This window comes from Panicum virgatum, chromosome 2K (assembly GCF_016808335.1).
Source record: "Panicum virgatum strain AP13 chromosome 2K, P.virgatum_v5, whole genome shotgun sequence".
Taxonomy (NCBI): Eukaryota; Viridiplantae; Streptophyta; class Magnoliopsida; order Poales; family Poaceae; genus Panicum; species Panicum virgatum.
In genome coordinates, this window is record NC_053137.1 from 59,528,501 (window position 1) to 59,545,156 (window position 16,656).

At 45.6% G+C, this 16,656-nt stretch overlaps 2 protein-coding genes across 6 annotated transcripts; both read left to right on the top strand.

Moving 5' to 3' along the window:
* Positions 1-7,453: 7,453 nt before the first annotated feature.
* LOC120690597 (chitin-inducible gibberellin-responsive protein 1-like) lies at positions 7,454-11,977 on the top strand. The gene is made up of 2 exons (XM_039973308.1): positions 7,454-7,610; positions 9,991-11,977. Exon 2 carries the CDS (start codon positions 10,022-10,024, stop codon positions 11,729-11,731), a length of 1,710 nt encoding a protein of 569 aa, XP_039829242.1. The 5' UTR covers positions 7,454-7,610; positions 9,991-10,021; the 3' UTR covers positions 11,732-11,977.
* Positions 11,978-13,124: 1,147 nt separating this feature from the next.
* On the top strand, positions 13,125-16,077 carry LOC120690606 (pentatricopeptide repeat-containing protein At4g18975, chloroplastic-like). Of its 5 annotated transcripts, none has more exons than XR_005681846.1 (6): positions 13,125-13,320; positions 14,246-14,336; positions 14,531-14,674; positions 14,773-14,872; positions 14,964-15,176; positions 15,608-16,077. XR_005681846.1 is itself a non-coding variant. In XM_039973320.1 (6 exons), exons 1-6 carry the CDS (start codon positions 13,211-13,213, stop codon positions 15,797-15,799), a joined length of 819 nt encoding a protein of 272 aa, XP_039829254.1. In that variant the 5' UTR covers positions 13,125-13,210; the 3' UTR covers positions 15,800-15,983. The 5 variants fall into 5 exon arrangements, 3 of the variants coding, with proteins under 3 accessions (XP_039829254.1, XP_039829270.1, XP_039829262.1); XM_039973320.1 differs by having other exon boundaries at positions 14,804-14,872; positions 15,608-15,983; XM_039973336.1 differs by lacking the exon at positions 14,773-14,872 and having other exon boundaries at positions 15,090-15,176.
* The last annotated feature ends 579 nt before the right edge of the window (positions 16,078-16,656 follow it).

Consider the following 16,656-nt stretch of genomic DNA (forward strand, 5'->3'; position numbering starts at 1 on the left):
GATGATGGCCAATGATACATACCCACACGAGTGGAGTGCAGGCGCCATGATCCTGATCCACCCCAAGCAACCTCCGGAGCGACGATATCTTTCGGGATCTAAAATCTGATGGGATCGATGGACATGGCCGGCGATTCATCATGCGCATGGCTGCCGGCGAGAGGAACCCCTTGGGTGCCGCATGACTGCATGAGACGAGTGCCTGCGGCGCCGTCCCGCACGATGCCATCCACACACACGTGCAGATGCGTGCAGCTCTGATGCGATCCAGGGAATCTTCTGAATTTTGTGCGCCAACCAACCGCCAAAATGGCAACCACCACAAAATAAAACGCTGGAAATGGTCACAATATCATAAGAATTGGGTTCTACTCCATCCATTTCAATATATATATATATATATATATATATATATATATATATATATAGTTTGTTTAACTTTTTTTAATAGAGCAAGCATTTTACACAAATTTGAAATAAGATGAGTGGTCAAATTTAGAGTTAGAAAAGTCGAATGAATTATAATTTGGAACGGAGGGATTAGTATTCTACTATGGTCATCCTACCTTATTCTATAGCTACTTCGATCATGCATACAATTACGAGTGCAATTTAAAATGGTCCTACATACTAGCTAGATATAATAATAATTATTATTATTACTATGATGATGATTTTGGCGCACTAATGCTGTTAGGATCGCATGATCATATAATTCTATACTATTATTATTACAACTTTGCTTTGGTTTAGCTAGTCCAACTTGCTCTTTTTCCTTTTTTCTTACTAAGAGCTAAGCAAAAAAAAAAAAATGCAAGCAAGCAACGGCTAACCAACCGGAACAGCCGAACAGGCCGCCGGGCTGACGGCTCATTGGTTGAGGAGGAGATGCGCGCGCGCGTCATCGCCCGTGCCGCGTCGCTGATGATGCCAGTGTCGCTGTCGACTGTGCGTCCACTGATGAATGCTAACAATATATATAATCTGGTTTATACCCACATCGATCACTTCTCACGGACACGACGAACTGAATAATGAATGCGCGTCGCAAGATATTATTGCTGCAGGCTGCGCCAATGGATGTATCGGAGCCTCCTGTTTAGTTTCTGATGTCACCACTGGGTAACTTGTGCGACTTGCGTGGTATCTGGATTGACTGGAGATTAGCAATGCGCCGCAGGGGCCTCATAAAGCTCCAGCAACTGAAAGTAACGTTTCTGTCGTATTGGGAAGTTTTTTATCTTTGCTCCGATCCACTTCCACACCCCATTTCTCTTGCGTTTGTCTTTTTCATTGGCGAAGTAGGGACGAAGCAAGCAGTGACGGATCCAGGATTCATGGACAGGGGGGCTGACATCCTTCTTCCTCCTCCAGCACCCCCTCTCCTTCTTTCTTCTCTTCTTCTTCCCCTCATTCCTCCTCTATTTTTCCTCGATGTGCAAGTACATAGGGGGCTGGCGCACCCCCAGCCCCCACGCTAGATCCGCCCTTGGAAGCAAGAGCCTAATGACGAGGTAATAAGGTAACCAGCGACAATTGCCGCTAACAAAAAAAAACAATTGTCACTAACAAAACAATTAGGACACGAAAAGATGTTTAAAAGTACTCCTACTTAGTAGTACTTTGGTTATTAATTTCTCTTGCAATATGCCATCAATCCGTATACAAAAATGAACATAATATTAAAACCTTAACGAAACACGAACCAGCTTTTTAAATACTAATAACCTCGCTCGCTCGATCGGTTCGTGCTGCGAGCGCTCGCGCGCACGGCGATTGATGATCCATCTCGTTCTTATCTTGCTTCCTGCCGCCGTCCCACGAAGACATGCGAACGCACGTGCGCACGCTGCTTGGCTGCTGCGATTGACGGCGCGAATCTCCCCAACTTTTTTTTTTTGGTGTCATCAGATCGATCGAGAGATGCTGTTTTTGTTCAACCTCATCCGGATGGGGGTCGATGGAAGTTTCCTAGTTCAACACTGCTGCTGCTGCTGTCGTCGTCTGACAGATTATTGTTTTGGTACTTTCAGATTCAGCCAAAATTCAAGGAAACTATTTTTTTCCCTTTTTCCGAGGGATGTGTCTGCAGGCCGCCCTCTACATTAGTTTTGTTGCTTGAACAGCACATGTTTCCCGTGGCCGGCCCCCGTGGGTACCCAACCATGAAACCAACCACCACGGTGGGCACCTCCACATAAGTCGATACAATAACCACCAGGATTGTAAGGGATGCAAGTTGGTTCCTATTTCATACAAGAGCAACGTACGGGAGCGCGTTTCAAGAAATGCGTTCATTGGCCACGTCCATGACCCAGGCACGGTGATGCTTCGTTCTACAATTATAACCACGATATTATTAGGTCCATTAATAATTAATAATTAGGTCCATGACCCAGGCACGGTGATGCGTTCATTGTTTCTTTTTCTAGTTGTATAAATGTTGGCGGGTTTGTGAAATATTCTCACGTAGCACGTATGAAATTCCAAGACATCTTCTACGCGAGCTCTTTCAGCTTGGCGAATAATTAACATTCTTTGTGCAAATTGATGTATCCTTTTGTTCTTAACTGAAGAACATGTCGGCAACGAGTCCTAAATAGATTTAGCAGGTCGCTTAGCTTCTCATGCACTCGTTCATCCCCTCCAACACATAGAACATTGTTACTTTTAGTACGAGCCACCAGTATAACCACTGGTGCGAGTGCGACCGTGACAACACTAGCTAGCTAGTAAAAGGCCAAGCGCTGATCACTTTCAAGGCTGGCAAAAATGATCCGCACGGTTTGGCGTATAAACAAATGTACACTCCTGCAAATGTTTCCTCTTTTTCTTTTTGGGCGATCAACCACTTGAGCTCATCTGAGTTGAGCGCCTCTCGTTCGCACTCGCCAAGGACGCGTCGTCGAATACGAATAGGCATCAGCCCGGATGCGGACGTCAGTGAGTGGCCTCCTCCTCATCGTCTGGTCCGGCAGCAAGCAAATTTTTTCGTGGGCGCTCGCGTGGGTGGGGCGGCCCACTCCTCAGCTGTTCCTCCTCGGCTCGGAGAACGCGGGGCTGCTACGTGGCTGGCCCTGGCCGTTGCCCTTCTAGAAGAAGAGTATAGCCGATTTCTTGCCATGTTCAGACTTCAGGTTGAGGGGTGGCAGCTCGCAGGCTCCGATTTCCCTTTCTCTTGCTCCGGGGAGTACTGTAACGGTACGGTCGGAGATGAGGGTCTTACTTGGTCATTTGCATGTCAATTGAATCTTTGTTGATGGGTCTATATGTCAAGACCCAACGCAATTACACGCACTGTTCCGGTCAAGCAAATTGGTGCTGTAGTTTTCCTGATCAGTTCTCAAGCTTTTGAGCTGGCTCCATGCTTTTAGACGTAGAGTTCAACATATTTTATTTCACAATGTAAAACGTATTCTTAGTGTCAATTCCTTGTCTTGACGGAAGCTTATGAATGCCCAGACAATGTATAATGTTTCCGAGCTCATTCACTGAAAATATTTAAATTTTAAAAGGAATCCAATGGTTTGGGAAAGGAGCTTGTCCGATCATCGTCCAAACAAACAGATTCCTCAAATTTACATGTATTTTTCGCTTTTTGTCCCATAATGTTATGGTTGGGGTATATCCTATTTCCCTTTTTTAGGAGAAGATATGTTTTAATTATAGAAGCGGCATATGAAATTCTATGCACACCTTTCCTGGCCCATGACGCCAAAAGCTTAATCCTCCATGATTTCTACAAAGACCTGCTGGGCCGCTCCTGCTCGGTGGAATGGCGTTTCTGCCTATCTGAACTTTATCCGACAACAGCCGTTGCCGGTATGGATCTCTCGCGTCCTTTCACCTCTGATGAGATTTCTTCTGCTATGTTCTCCATGGACATGAACGCCAGTCCGGGGCCTGATGGCTTCGGTCCGTCATTCTATAGGCACTTCTGGGCGGCCCTACAGAATGATCTCACCCAACTGTTCACTCAATTTTATGATGGCTGCATTGACCTAGATGGTCTGAATAGGGCATACTTGGTGCTCATACCAAAGAAAGCCGGAGTCCGCACTGCTGACGTGGCCCTACAGAATGATCTCACCCAACTGTTCACTCAATTTTATGATGGGTGCATTGACCTAGATGGTCTGAATAGGGCATACTTGGTGCTCATACCAAAGAAAGCCGGAGTCCGCACTGCTGACGCGTTCAGACCGATCTCTCTCCAGAATTGCCCGATGAATCTCTTCACCAAAGTCATGGCGAACCGGCTTCGTGCTGCCATCCCCGCCATTGTTGACGCTGATCCGACAGGTTTTGTCCATGGCCGTAGCATTGCCGAGAACTTCATATATGCTGCAGACCTTCTGAGCTGCTGCCATAAGCGAGGGGTCCCTACTGCAGTGATCAAGCTCGACTTCAAAAAGGCTTTCGACTCGGTGAACTGGAGCAGCCTTGACGCCATCTTGCTGGCTAGGGGGTTTGATGCTCGGTGGCGTGGCTGGATAGCCAATGTTCTCTCCTCTGGGAAGACGGCTGTCATGCTTAATGGTGTGCCTGGATGCTGGATTACTTGCCGGAGAGGCCTACGACAGGGCGATCCCATTATCCCTTACTTATTCGTCATCGTCGCTGACGTTCTGCAAAGATTGGTCAGACGAGCTTCGGTTCGTGGCAATCTCTGCCACCCTGTTGTTCCCTCTCTCCCATGTCCGGTGCTCCAATACGCAGACGACACTCTTATTGTCACCAAAGGAGATGTGGCCTCGATGCGTACCCTCAGGTCGATTGTTGAAGACTTCTCTGCTGCTACCGGCCTCACCATCAACTTCCACAAATCAACCTTTGTCCCGATGCATGTGGCTCCGGACGTTGCCATGGACATGGCCACCACTTTGGGTTGCACAGCGTCTACTTTCCCCCAGACCTACCTTGGCTTGCCACTTTCTCCCCACAAACTCAGAGTGGCCGATTATAAACCATTACTTGACAGCTTTGACCGCTACCTCAGTGGTTGGAAAGCCAAACTCCTGAGCACCGGTGGGAGGCTTGTTCTTGTTAATGCAGTTCTTGGGGGGCTTACTGTCTACTTCATGTCGTCCCATCTTCTGCCAAAAACGGTGATCGATAGACTGGACGCTCGTCGTCGGGCCTTTCTCTGGACTGGTGATGACAAATGCAATGGTTCACAGTGCCTCCTGAAATGGGAGGATGTCTGCACTAGCAAAGACTGTGGCGGCTTGGGTGTCATGATTCTTGAGGACCAAAACCACTGTCTTCTCATGAAGTTCGTTCACAAGCTTCACGACCCTACTCCGCTCCCCTGGAAGACATGGTTCCTTCACCACACCGCGAGCATGGATGACTCGTTCTTATGCAGGCTGATCAATGCTGAACTGCATCGCTACTGCTCTCTCACCTCTGTGCGACTTGGGGACGGGCAACTTACCTCATTTTGGCATGTCAAATGGATTCTCGGCACTACGCTGGCCCAAGCTTTCCTGGCCCTCTATTCGCACTGCACCCGTACCTCAGACACGGTTGGAGCTGTGCTCACCAGGGGCCTCGTCCCTTACCTCAGACCTCGGTTGACGCGGGTGGCTCGTGAAGAGCTCAACATTCTTCAGAACCGCGTTCAGGTTTCTCCCCTCTCGGATAGGACTGATCAATGTTTCTTGGACGATCTTGCCCACTCCCCTTTCACTACACAAGGAGCTTACCGATCACTACATATCAATGATGAACGACACCCGGATGCTGCTAGGATCTGGGCCACGAGACTACCCGGTAAAGTTAAATTTTTTGGTTGGTTGCTTCTGCTTGGGCGACTAAACACTAGGGCAAACCTTCTCCACAAAAACATTCGCCGTCGCGACGAGGCAAACTGTGAGCTTTGCCAAGGAGTCCTAGAAACGGATGAACACATCTTCGTCCATTGCAGCCGGGCCGCTGCGGTTTGGTCTAGGTTGGGGATCAGTTTCACGCCGAGCGCGCATAAAACGCCTTGGTTCATTGGCTGTTCTTTGCCGCTCCCTGATCCAGCTCGCGCAGACGTTGTGCTCGTCCTCCTCTGGCAGCTTTGGAAGGCTCGGAACGCAAAAAATCTTTGACCAACTGGACCTCCCACCTGCCGAAATCATTCGCAGAGCTGCGAAGGACCTTGATGTCTGGTGCTTCCGCTACAAACGCACATCTCATCATGTCCGTGCTTGGCGGGATTACTTCTTGTCACGCTGCTAAGTTTTTACCCCTTTCTCTCCCCCCTCTGTAAATCCCCTTCGGTATGCCGGGGAAGTATGTTGTAAACATCCTTCGATCAATGGAAGTAGGTGGGGGAATTTCCCCCCGATTTTGTTCGAAAAAAAATTCTATGCACACGGCAATTAGGACTTAGGAGAGCTCACATTTTGAAATTCTATAGATGAATCATTTTATGTTCCAGATGTAGTATGACACGAATGAAGTTTCTCTTTTTTTTTTTGGGGAATCTTGAGCTGCTAATCGGTGTCTTCTCACAAAGACCATGTTTAGTTCCTAAAAAAATTTTCTCTTTGGATACATACATGTAGCATTAAATATAGTTAAAAATAACTAATTACACAGTATAACTATTTTATACGAGATGGATATTTTAAATCTAATTAGCTTATGATTGGACATTGATTGTCAAATAACAAAGAAATATGTTACAATAGCAAAACTCAAATTTTTTCGTGAATTAAACACAGTAAAAAAAAGAAATATGTTACAATAGCAAAACTCAAATTTTTTCGTGAATTAAACACAGTAAAAAAAACTGCTGCTCTCCGCTCCTACGTTTCCTTTCTGAAATAACCGCGCTCCAATGTTTCTCGACGAAGGAAAGAGGGGCAACAGCATCGCATTCCTCCCCCATCGAAATGGACACCACCCAGGCAGAGCTATCGGCCCCATCACCTCACTCTCCTTTGTCGGCTTCCTGGTGGTGGGCCCCGCATCCACTAATGGGCCCCACGTCGCCATCTTATCTCCCCTCGCGCCCAATCGGCTCGGACGCCCTCCACAGTCCCACGCGCCCTTCGCCCGGGCCGCCGAAGCCAAGCCTCCGAACGGAAAGCCCTCCGATCCGTAACGGACGGCCCACGGCGGTTCAAAGCCCATCCACATCAGGTCAAACGCTCGACCGCGTGCCAACTCGCCGCGCGTCACGCGTGTCGTTGGCCTCAGCGCCGCGCGCCCAGCACGTGACCTCACCCGCGTCCGCCTCCCGGTTGCATCTCGGCCGTCCGTTACGGATCGGACGGCCGGATGGTGGTGCCCGGTCAGCACGATGGCCAGGGGCTGGAGGGTGGGCCCCAGCGATGCGACGCGGGAGCGCTGACCGGCGCCGGCGGGGAAGAGCGTGGCCGTGACGGCGTGAGGCGGGGCGGTAACGGTCGCCGTCGGGGGAGGGGGGTATATAAAGCGTGGCGCTTTGGGGCTTCCCCTCTTTCTCTCAGATATAATTATTCGCAGCACACAAAAAGAGGGGGCGCAAGCAAGAGAAGACACGAGAACTAGCGGAAGAGAGAGAAGAAAAGCTTAGGGAGAGAGGGAGAGACGTGTAGTGGTGGAGTTGGATCGGCCTGTGCGGATCGGAGGAGGTGAGAGCTCTCGTCCTCGTACCTCGTTGGATTATGTGCCTGCTACTGCGCTGCTGATTATGCTTGCTTCTGATTTTTCGTTTTGGGGGTTTTTGGGGGGCGGTTGTGATCGGTTTGGGAGGGTGGAGATGGGGGATTTTCCCGCTGTTTGGGGATGATTCGAGAGCATTCGAGTAGCGGATGGGCTTGATTTGGCTAGCTCAAGGCCACCGATTACTTGGGGATTTATGCTGCTTTGAGCCAATTTCATCGGTCCATCAGGACCAGGGGTCGCTCCTTCGGAGCATTTCGCCTCTGGCTTCGTGAGAGCGCTTCCGCTTCGGGATTGATATGACTCGATCCTGCTCCGGTGTGCCGTAGTGCTGACTGCCGTTGCATTTGGCTGTTTTTTGCGCTTGTTAGTGGGTGGGTTGGCGGTAGTTATGCTTCACTTAAGGCTTTTGTTGGTATAACTAACTGCGCTTGCTATACTTAGCTTGGCGTGAATGGAAATGGAATCTAATTTATAGAGTTACTGAAGAACACAGTAGCTTGCTGCAGTTGTAACAAGTAGTGGACACTGTGTAACAAATGTTTTCCTCTGAAGGTGCTGAAACTTAGGATCCATTTGTTTCTTTGATGTCGACATGCTTTAGAAAATGCTATCCCGTACCTGATTAGTCAATCTGACTTACCCATCTTCGCGACAATCCATGGGATAATTGGTTTTCTGAGTAAAGTACTCCATGGGAAGAAGAAGAGCAAATCGAGGTTCTTCATGGAGAAGGGGGTCTTTTAACTTATGATTTTAGCATGGTCAAGCAGCGTCCAGGATCCTAGAAGTTTCAGACCTTTTGGAGTAGAGGCTGTGCAATTTGGCTTCTTGTTTTAAGTGATGAAGTTGACGTTGATTCAACTCGGTTGATTGGTCAAACTTCTTGTTGGGAGCTCTTTCTTGGGAATTCAGAGGGGAGCAATGGACCACCGGTCAAACGACAGAGTTGGTCAATGTCCTTTAACAAATAAAGAATCTTAGAGGCTGCTTGGGTTTGTCTTGATAGTTGGCTTACAGGATGATTAGCAATCAAATAGTGTAGTCAATCGTCTGGCAACAACTAGAGAATGTCTGAGGTTGAATTGCTTGATTATTAGAGCTGTGAGATGTCCATGAGTGTGTTAAATGGGTTGTAAGATATTTTGTGATGATGGGGGACCGAGCTGGGGCTCAGTTGGCTAGCTCAGCTGGGGCTGGGCAAGCCCACCCGCGTTCGATGCCGGCCGGGCGCGGGTGCTCCACTCCTCCTTACAAGATGCGCCAGAGCTCCTGGCAGATTTCAAAAAAAAGAAGAAGATATTTTCTGATGTTTGGTCTGCAATCTCCCTTGTTAGGCCGCATTTTCTTGATAGGTTGATACTTCTTTTCCTGGGTGTACAGCAAATTGATAGTTGGACACCATCCTTTGTTTCTTGTATTCCTCTATTAAAGTCTGGTTTCATGTTCTGTTGCTTGATTTTGACATTCTGAATACACAAACTTAATGTCTAAGGATACTTTGGTATTAAGGGCAGAACAGTGAAGCCACTGGGATTATTGGAAAACGATTGAGATATTTTGTAAAGTATTGACTGACTGGTCTATTAGAATGGCATGACAGATTTGGTGATATATTGAAATAGTTTTGCTATTTCTGTAACATAGGGATTCCTAAAATTGCACATAACTGGATGCAAATTGCAATGATGTTCAGTCGATGTTTTTCCATCTTGTTATTAGCAGATCTACTATATCTCCACTGTTATATTACTTTGATAACACAATAACAACTGCAAAATGTTATGTAGGTAACTGTCTGGAACTACCTGTATGAATGAATTTGGTTACTCTTTTAGAATTCCCTTTTTTTTTCTTTGATTGATTCATCTTCTCATAGTGCCTTGGTCATAATTCAATGGTAAACTTGCCATTTGTTCTCATCTCATATATTGTGATTATCATCTTGAAGATAGTGCTAGTTATTAAGATCCTTTTTTTTGCTAAATTCCTTTCATTTGTTCAGAGCTTTAGATCTAAATAATGCTTGTAACATTTTTTGGCCTGCAAAACCGTATATTCCTACGATTTTCTTGTTGGTAATGTGTTTTTACTTGGGCACTTCAGGATGGGTTAGATGTATCCCCAATTCCTCATGAATGATCTCATATAGATGCATGTGCTTTTATTAAGCCGCACTGCAGGTTTACAAAGTTTGTTTCTGTTACCTTTGTCATTTCTTCATTCTTTTTTTCCTGATTGATCTCCTCTTAGTTGCACTGCTAAATCAAACTGTTCTCTTCAGGTTGCTTGCTCCATTTCCTTCAAATAAGTTGTTCACTGTTCCTATCTTCTGCTATATATGTGCAGGTCATGAACAGCTAATGCCCATTCATTTATTATGGACTTGCACCAGTTGTTAAAGTACAGATTAGCTGGTGCTAACGTCTTCTACGAGTTCCCTACAGAAAACAACTTAGCAAACATTCCCTGGCCAGTTAGTCCCCTGAAGTCCGAGTTCAGCAACTCCCCATACACTCTTTCAGCCCAGCTTGAGTGTGACAATTTGTCTGCTATTAGCAACACTCCAGATAATCAGAGCTCCACAGAAACCATTTCAGCACAACCAATATCACCATTGGAAGTTGACAGTTCATACAGACAGGCAGGCATCCTTCGAGAAAACACCCAAGTGAGACCTGATCCATTGTACGCAACATCAAGGCATAATATGCAACACACTTTACGGGAAATAGAGACTGTTCTGATGGCTCCTGATGCTGATGATGCAGCCAATGGCACCAAGCATGAGTTTGAGGAACACAAACCTACTCAGCTGATGAGGCAGCGGTCAAGGACATGGAGTCATGAATCAAGACAGCCATCACCAGGAGTTGTCCGCACACAATTTGGATCTGGATACCCCACAGCAAGCTATGACTTCCGCCCAGAAAAGCGGCAAAGGGAGTTAAGGGAGGATCCGCAGAGCATGGTGAAGCAGCTATTAACCAAGTGTGCTGAAGCATTAAGTGAGGAGAGGATAGATGAGTTCTTCAAGCTTGTTCAGCAAGCTCGCGGAGTTGTATCAATTACTGGGGAGCCAATACAGCGGTTAGGTGCTTACCTTCTTGAGGGTTTGGTTGCTAGACATGGAAACTCGGGTACGAACATATATCGTGCTCTGAAGTGCCGTGAGCCGGAGAGTAATGAACTTTTGTCCTACATGAAGATTTTATACAGTATCTGTCCGTACTTCAAGTTTGGCTATATGGCTGCCAATGGGGCAATTGCAGAGGCATTGAGAAATGAGGATAAAATCCATATAATTGATTTCCAGATTGCTCAAGGGACACAATGGATAACACTGATCCAAGCGCTAGCTGCAAGGCCTGGGGGTCCACCACATGTGCGGATCACTGGGATAGATGATCCAGTGTCAGAGTACGCTCGTGGGGAAGGTCTGGACCTTGTAGGGAAGATGTTGAAGAGCATGTCCGAAGAATTCAGGATACCATTGGAGTTTACCCCTCTACCTGGTTTCTATGCCACTCAAGTCACAAAAGAAATGCTGGACATCAGGCCAGGCGAAGCACTTGCTGTCAACTTCACTCTGCAGCTACACCACACACCAGATGAGAGCGTGGATGTCAACAACCCACGGGACGGGCTACTCCGGATGGTGAAAGGGTTGTCCCCGAAGGTGACTACGCTGGTGGAGCAGGAGTCACACACCAACACAACTCCATTCCTGATGAGGTTCAGCGAGACTATGGACTACTACTCGGCCATGTTCGAGTCAATCGACGTGAACCTGCCACGGGACAGCAAGGAGCGGATAAACGTGGAGCAGCACTGCCTTGCCAAGGACATTGTGAACATCATCGCCTGTGAGGGGAAGGACCGGGTGGAGCGGCATGAGCTCCTGGGCAAGTGGAAGTCGAGGCTGACCATGGCTGGGTTCAAGCCGTACCCGCTAAGCTCATACGTGAACTCGGTGATCAGGAGGCTCCTCGCATGCTACTCTGACAAGTACACCCTGGAGGAGAAGGACAGCGCGATGCTGCTCGGCTGGAAGAATAGGAAATTGATATCAGCTTCTGCGTGGCACTGACAATAAGTTTTCAGAAGAACATAAGTAAACACCTTCTCTTACATATAAATATATATAGTGAATTCCCTGGTCTGCTTTCCCAGGAAAGGTTCTCTTTGTTGTGTACATGTACAGGATGTTGCATCCTTAGTTTTTTCCCCCTAAATTGTAAACCAGGATAAACATTGACATTAGATTCTAGCTGTATGATAATTACAATTTTCTTGTGTTCTCCCGTCAGTCTTATGGTATCTTGGATTGGATGTATCTCTCAAAGCTAACTCATGTTGATCGGCAAACATGCTGAGATGCTCAACTTTTAATGTTGCTGAGTATGCAGTGTGCGTCTTTGTAACATGCCCCTGGGAAGGAAGACTTTCTGAGAACAGATGCACATATAGGAATGGTTTATTACTGCGAGATCGAATTTTGTACTTGTTCACTAAGAACAGATGCAGATTTTCTGCGAAGACAATGGGCACCGATGCTGAGACAAGGTAGACGACGAAACCGGCAATGCCGACACCAAGTGGTGATGTTACCACTCCTATTCCTATCTCTGAAGAAACTGAATCTGTCGCCTGAAATTCTATATATTTTTTTTGAAGAAAGGTCGCCTGAAATTCAGGGCATCCACAGCTCCAGCAGGACCGGCACATGGGGTGCACGCGGCACGGCATCGGAGGCTCAGCGCATCCCAAAACAAGCGACAACTATCATGTCCATCCAAACTCCAGAGTTTGAGCTAGAATGAAACGTTTCCTGTGCACAGCACAGGCACGTACGAGTAAGATAATCTGGTAAAAAACATTGGACGGCTGCCAAAGGTCACGGCAGCACTACTCTCTATCATGTCGCATGGACCCTTGCGCAACCCGAAAAATGGAAAAGGTGATCAACAAAAGTTGGGCACGATGTAACTTTTTTTTCAGAAAAGTGTTAAGAATCAATGAAAGGGATTAGACGATAAAAGGAGTTCCATGATAAAAAGATTGGATTCGTGGTTACTTGTCCAAGACATTTGAGCTTTAGCATCATCATGGCATGGTCAACGCCCGGCGTAATACGGCATCTCAAAGTTTCAGAACCTATCAAGTATTCTTTGGAACACAAAAACTTTACTTTCCCGCATTTTATGATGAAAACTTAAATCCAATTAAATAGGGACCGTGAAAAATTCTCTGATTTTGATGAAACTTCTACGTGTTCTTCTTCCGGCTCGAGCCATCTAAGATTTCGCCTTCCAAGCCCAACAATACATTCAACCGGGCCAAACCCAATCTACTGAACCTGCTGCAGATACGGCCCAATAACTAGGCCTAAATGGGCAAACAGGCCCATCATCCCGTCAGCGACGGACATCCCAATTCCCAACCCAAGTACCCAACTGTGTCCAAAATCGTTGCTCAAAAAAAAAAAAAAAACTGTGTCCAAAATCGCTATCCTATCCGGCCAATCCCCCGCTTCGCCGGAGCTCGGCCGAGAGGGAAGGGCTGGGCCATGGCGGGAGCCTTCGCTCTCCGTCTCGTGCCGCGCCTCGCCGCGGCGCCGCCGGGGAGGAGGAAGGGCGGTGGAGGAGGAGCTGGCCGCGGTGCAGGCAGCAGAGCGTTGTAAGTGGGGGATAGGTTTCTTCTTATATAGCTGAGCCTGTGTGTGCTGGTTGCCCTCGCCTTGCTCCACGAATGCGATTGTCTAGTTGTTTTTTGCCGAATTACATTTAGTGGGAGCTCGATTCTCTCCAGATTCGTTTGGTTCGATCTGCTGGTCCATCTCGATTCTCTCCAGATTCGTTTGGCGATCTGCTGGTTCAGTTCAAGGCACACAAAGGGTTCAGGATATTGATTTAGCATACGAGGTAGCCGAAGACGGTTTTGGTGATTCGGTGCGGTTTGTCTTGTATCCGTGCCATTAGCAGAAGTTCCGTTGTGAATTTATAGAGTTTTTCGGATATACGTGGTGTGCAAGTCCTCCAGCCAGTATTTGGTTGTTATGTTTAGGATGCAGATTTGCAGAGTAGCTACATGGAGATGGAGTTTTAAGTCACATTATGAATCAGCTACACACACGTAGTATTATCTCATTTGTTGCTATGTTCTGGGATTCTTTGATATGACCGTACATGCTGCCTTAATTTTCTTGTTGCTGACTACAAGAACTTACATGACTTGAAATACCAGGAATTCTGCTAGAACAAAAAGGTCTTCATCATTACTGGAAGTTTTAGATTTTGTAGACTGTCTGATGGCCTCAGCTGGTTTTGTCCATCAAAGTGATTTGTACAAAAACAAAATAAAACAAGACAATAGCTTTAAACAATGCTAGCACATGCAATAGAATTAGTTGGTTTAGGTCCCTTTCTGCTCTTAATGGGACCTGCTACTTCCATGCATGATCTTCATTTGTTCAATTTGTAGTAACTGCCTCTGAGATTATGATGTTACCCCTTCAAAAAAACCTAAAAAAAAAGATTATGATGTTCACTCTGACCTGTTCTTCATCAGTTAACAAATTGATTTACATTTACTTTGGTCATAGGGTGACAAAGAAACCAAACAAGGAGCACCACTTGTGGATCAGGAAGGAGACAGCTGGGTCCGGGAAAAAGGCTCTCCGTCTTATTGATACTGTAAGTTACAAGACTTCTTTATCACCCTTCAATTATCCTCACTTAACATGTGAAATATGCTGAACAGATCACTACTGTTATCATATTTCTCTTTTGCTATGTCTGATTAGCAAGAGTTAGTTATTGTGACATTGATCTATCATGTTTAAGAAACTGATGTGTTCTCAAATCAGTCTGTGGAAACATTCTTTTAGGTTTCCAAGTTACCAAATGAAAAGGAAGCTATTTATGGTGCATTAGACAAATGGAGTGCTTTTGAGCCTGAATTCCCTATTGTAGCAGCAGCAAAAGCTCTAGGGATGTTGAAAAGGCGAAGAAAATGGCTAAGAATCATACAGGTAATGTTTTGTTAGTAGCTATTAGCTACTACTCCATCCGTTCCAAATTATAGGTCGTTTTGGCTTTTCTAAGTACATAGTTTTTACTATGTATTTAGACATACTGTATATCTAAGTGCATATCAAAAGCTATGTGTGGTATCACTGCTTTCGACGAAACGGCCTATAATTTGCGACCGAAGAAGTATTGCGAAAAGAGTATGTCTATTTCTTAGTTAATTATGTTGTACTGCTTTCGATAAAAAGTTGGATTTCTCACTCTCCTATCGACTTTTATTTTTTTTCACAGGTAACCAAGTGGTTGATGAGCAAAGGCCAGGTGCTGACATGGACAACATATGATACACTTCTGCTAGCACTTTTTATGGATGGAAGGGTAGATGAGGCTGAATCTATTTGGGATACTATTGTACAGACTCATACACGCTCAGTGCCCAAGAGGTTGTTCTCTCGGATGATCTTGATGTATGACATTCGCCATCATCCAGATAAAGTTTTGGAGGTACATCTTAATAATTTTTACCTTCATATAAGATCTAGCTTTCTTCCATTCCAACTGTATTTGTTGACTGGTGCATAAATAATTCTTTGGCGAGTGAACTTTCTATTGAGTTGAGACCATAATTATGAGTCAATCGATAATTAAGTGCTGAAAACTAGGCAAATCATGTGTAGTTCAGTGTTCCTAATAATGTTAACCAGTATTCTTAGATAGCAATCTAGTACTGGTTATACAGCCTAGTAGACTGATTATGCAGCGTGACTGATTGTTTGGGAACAGGATGGGGACCCATTCCTGGTTAGGTATTTGGTCCAGCAGATCTGTTTTCATTGCACTGGTCTAGCTGATTGGTCAGAGTTGAAACTTAAAAGCTTTTTTGTTCAAAAAAAAGATGATTGAAAATCTTACTCTGCTCTTGTTTCCATTTCCAGGTATATGCTGACATGGAGGAATTAGGGGTGCGTCCAGATGAGGATACAGCTAGGCGGATTGGAAGAGCATTTGTGGCTTTTGGCCAAGAGGAAAAAGAAAAGTATGTCCTTGATAAATACTTGAAAAGGTGGAAGTACATCCATTTCAATGGTGAGCGTGTTAGGGTGCGGAGGGATGGTCCGCTGGCATAGCAACCGTTATCTGAAATGCTTGAAGCCATCTATATCACCTCCGTTGGGAAGATGTCATTATTGTCGCTTTGACAGCCACACGGAGATAATGGGCATTCCTCCTTTGTCAGATGGAACAAAGTTTCTTTTCAAAAAAAAAAAAGAAAAGAAAAACAATGCCGAGAGGTTGATCTGTGTTTCTCTAGTCTGTGGGAAGAGATGAAGACCTGCTGGGTGGAAACTACTAACATGCTAGTATGAAACCGGTTTCATACCGGTCCGGTCCGGTTTGAAACTTATTCGACACAATCTTTCACCAAGACACCTAGACATCAGGCCATCACATAGCAAGATACATGATGTTTTCAAATTTAGAAAGACTCAAATAATGTCAGTGAACATAATTTAGAGTTAGCTCAAACTAGCAGCTATCCATATCCGAAAAGCGATGACAAAACTATGCAATATTCGGTAGCCGAGTCCCTGAAGAATCCTCTCACTGGTGTGATCCCATAAACCATCTACACATGCCAATGAGATGAATTATCAGAAATTAGTTCTCTAGCATCAAGCATAGTTTTTCTTAAACCAACCAGCAAGTATAATATCTGACCTACAATTTGAAGACTAGTCTTTTTCAATTATTAACCTCTACAATATTTGAACAATCTAGGAACAAATGAAGCTTCTTCGCTTGGATCCACAAACATCTATAGATACTTTTTTTTTCATTAGATATGTATGGTCAGATATGCATACGACACATCGGTAGATATTAGCAAGTACTTACTCTGGAACAAATTAACTGTCACAAGAACTAGCAAATAGCAATAGCAAGGCAACAGCAGGTTCAATGTATGCACATGAGAAGATTTCAG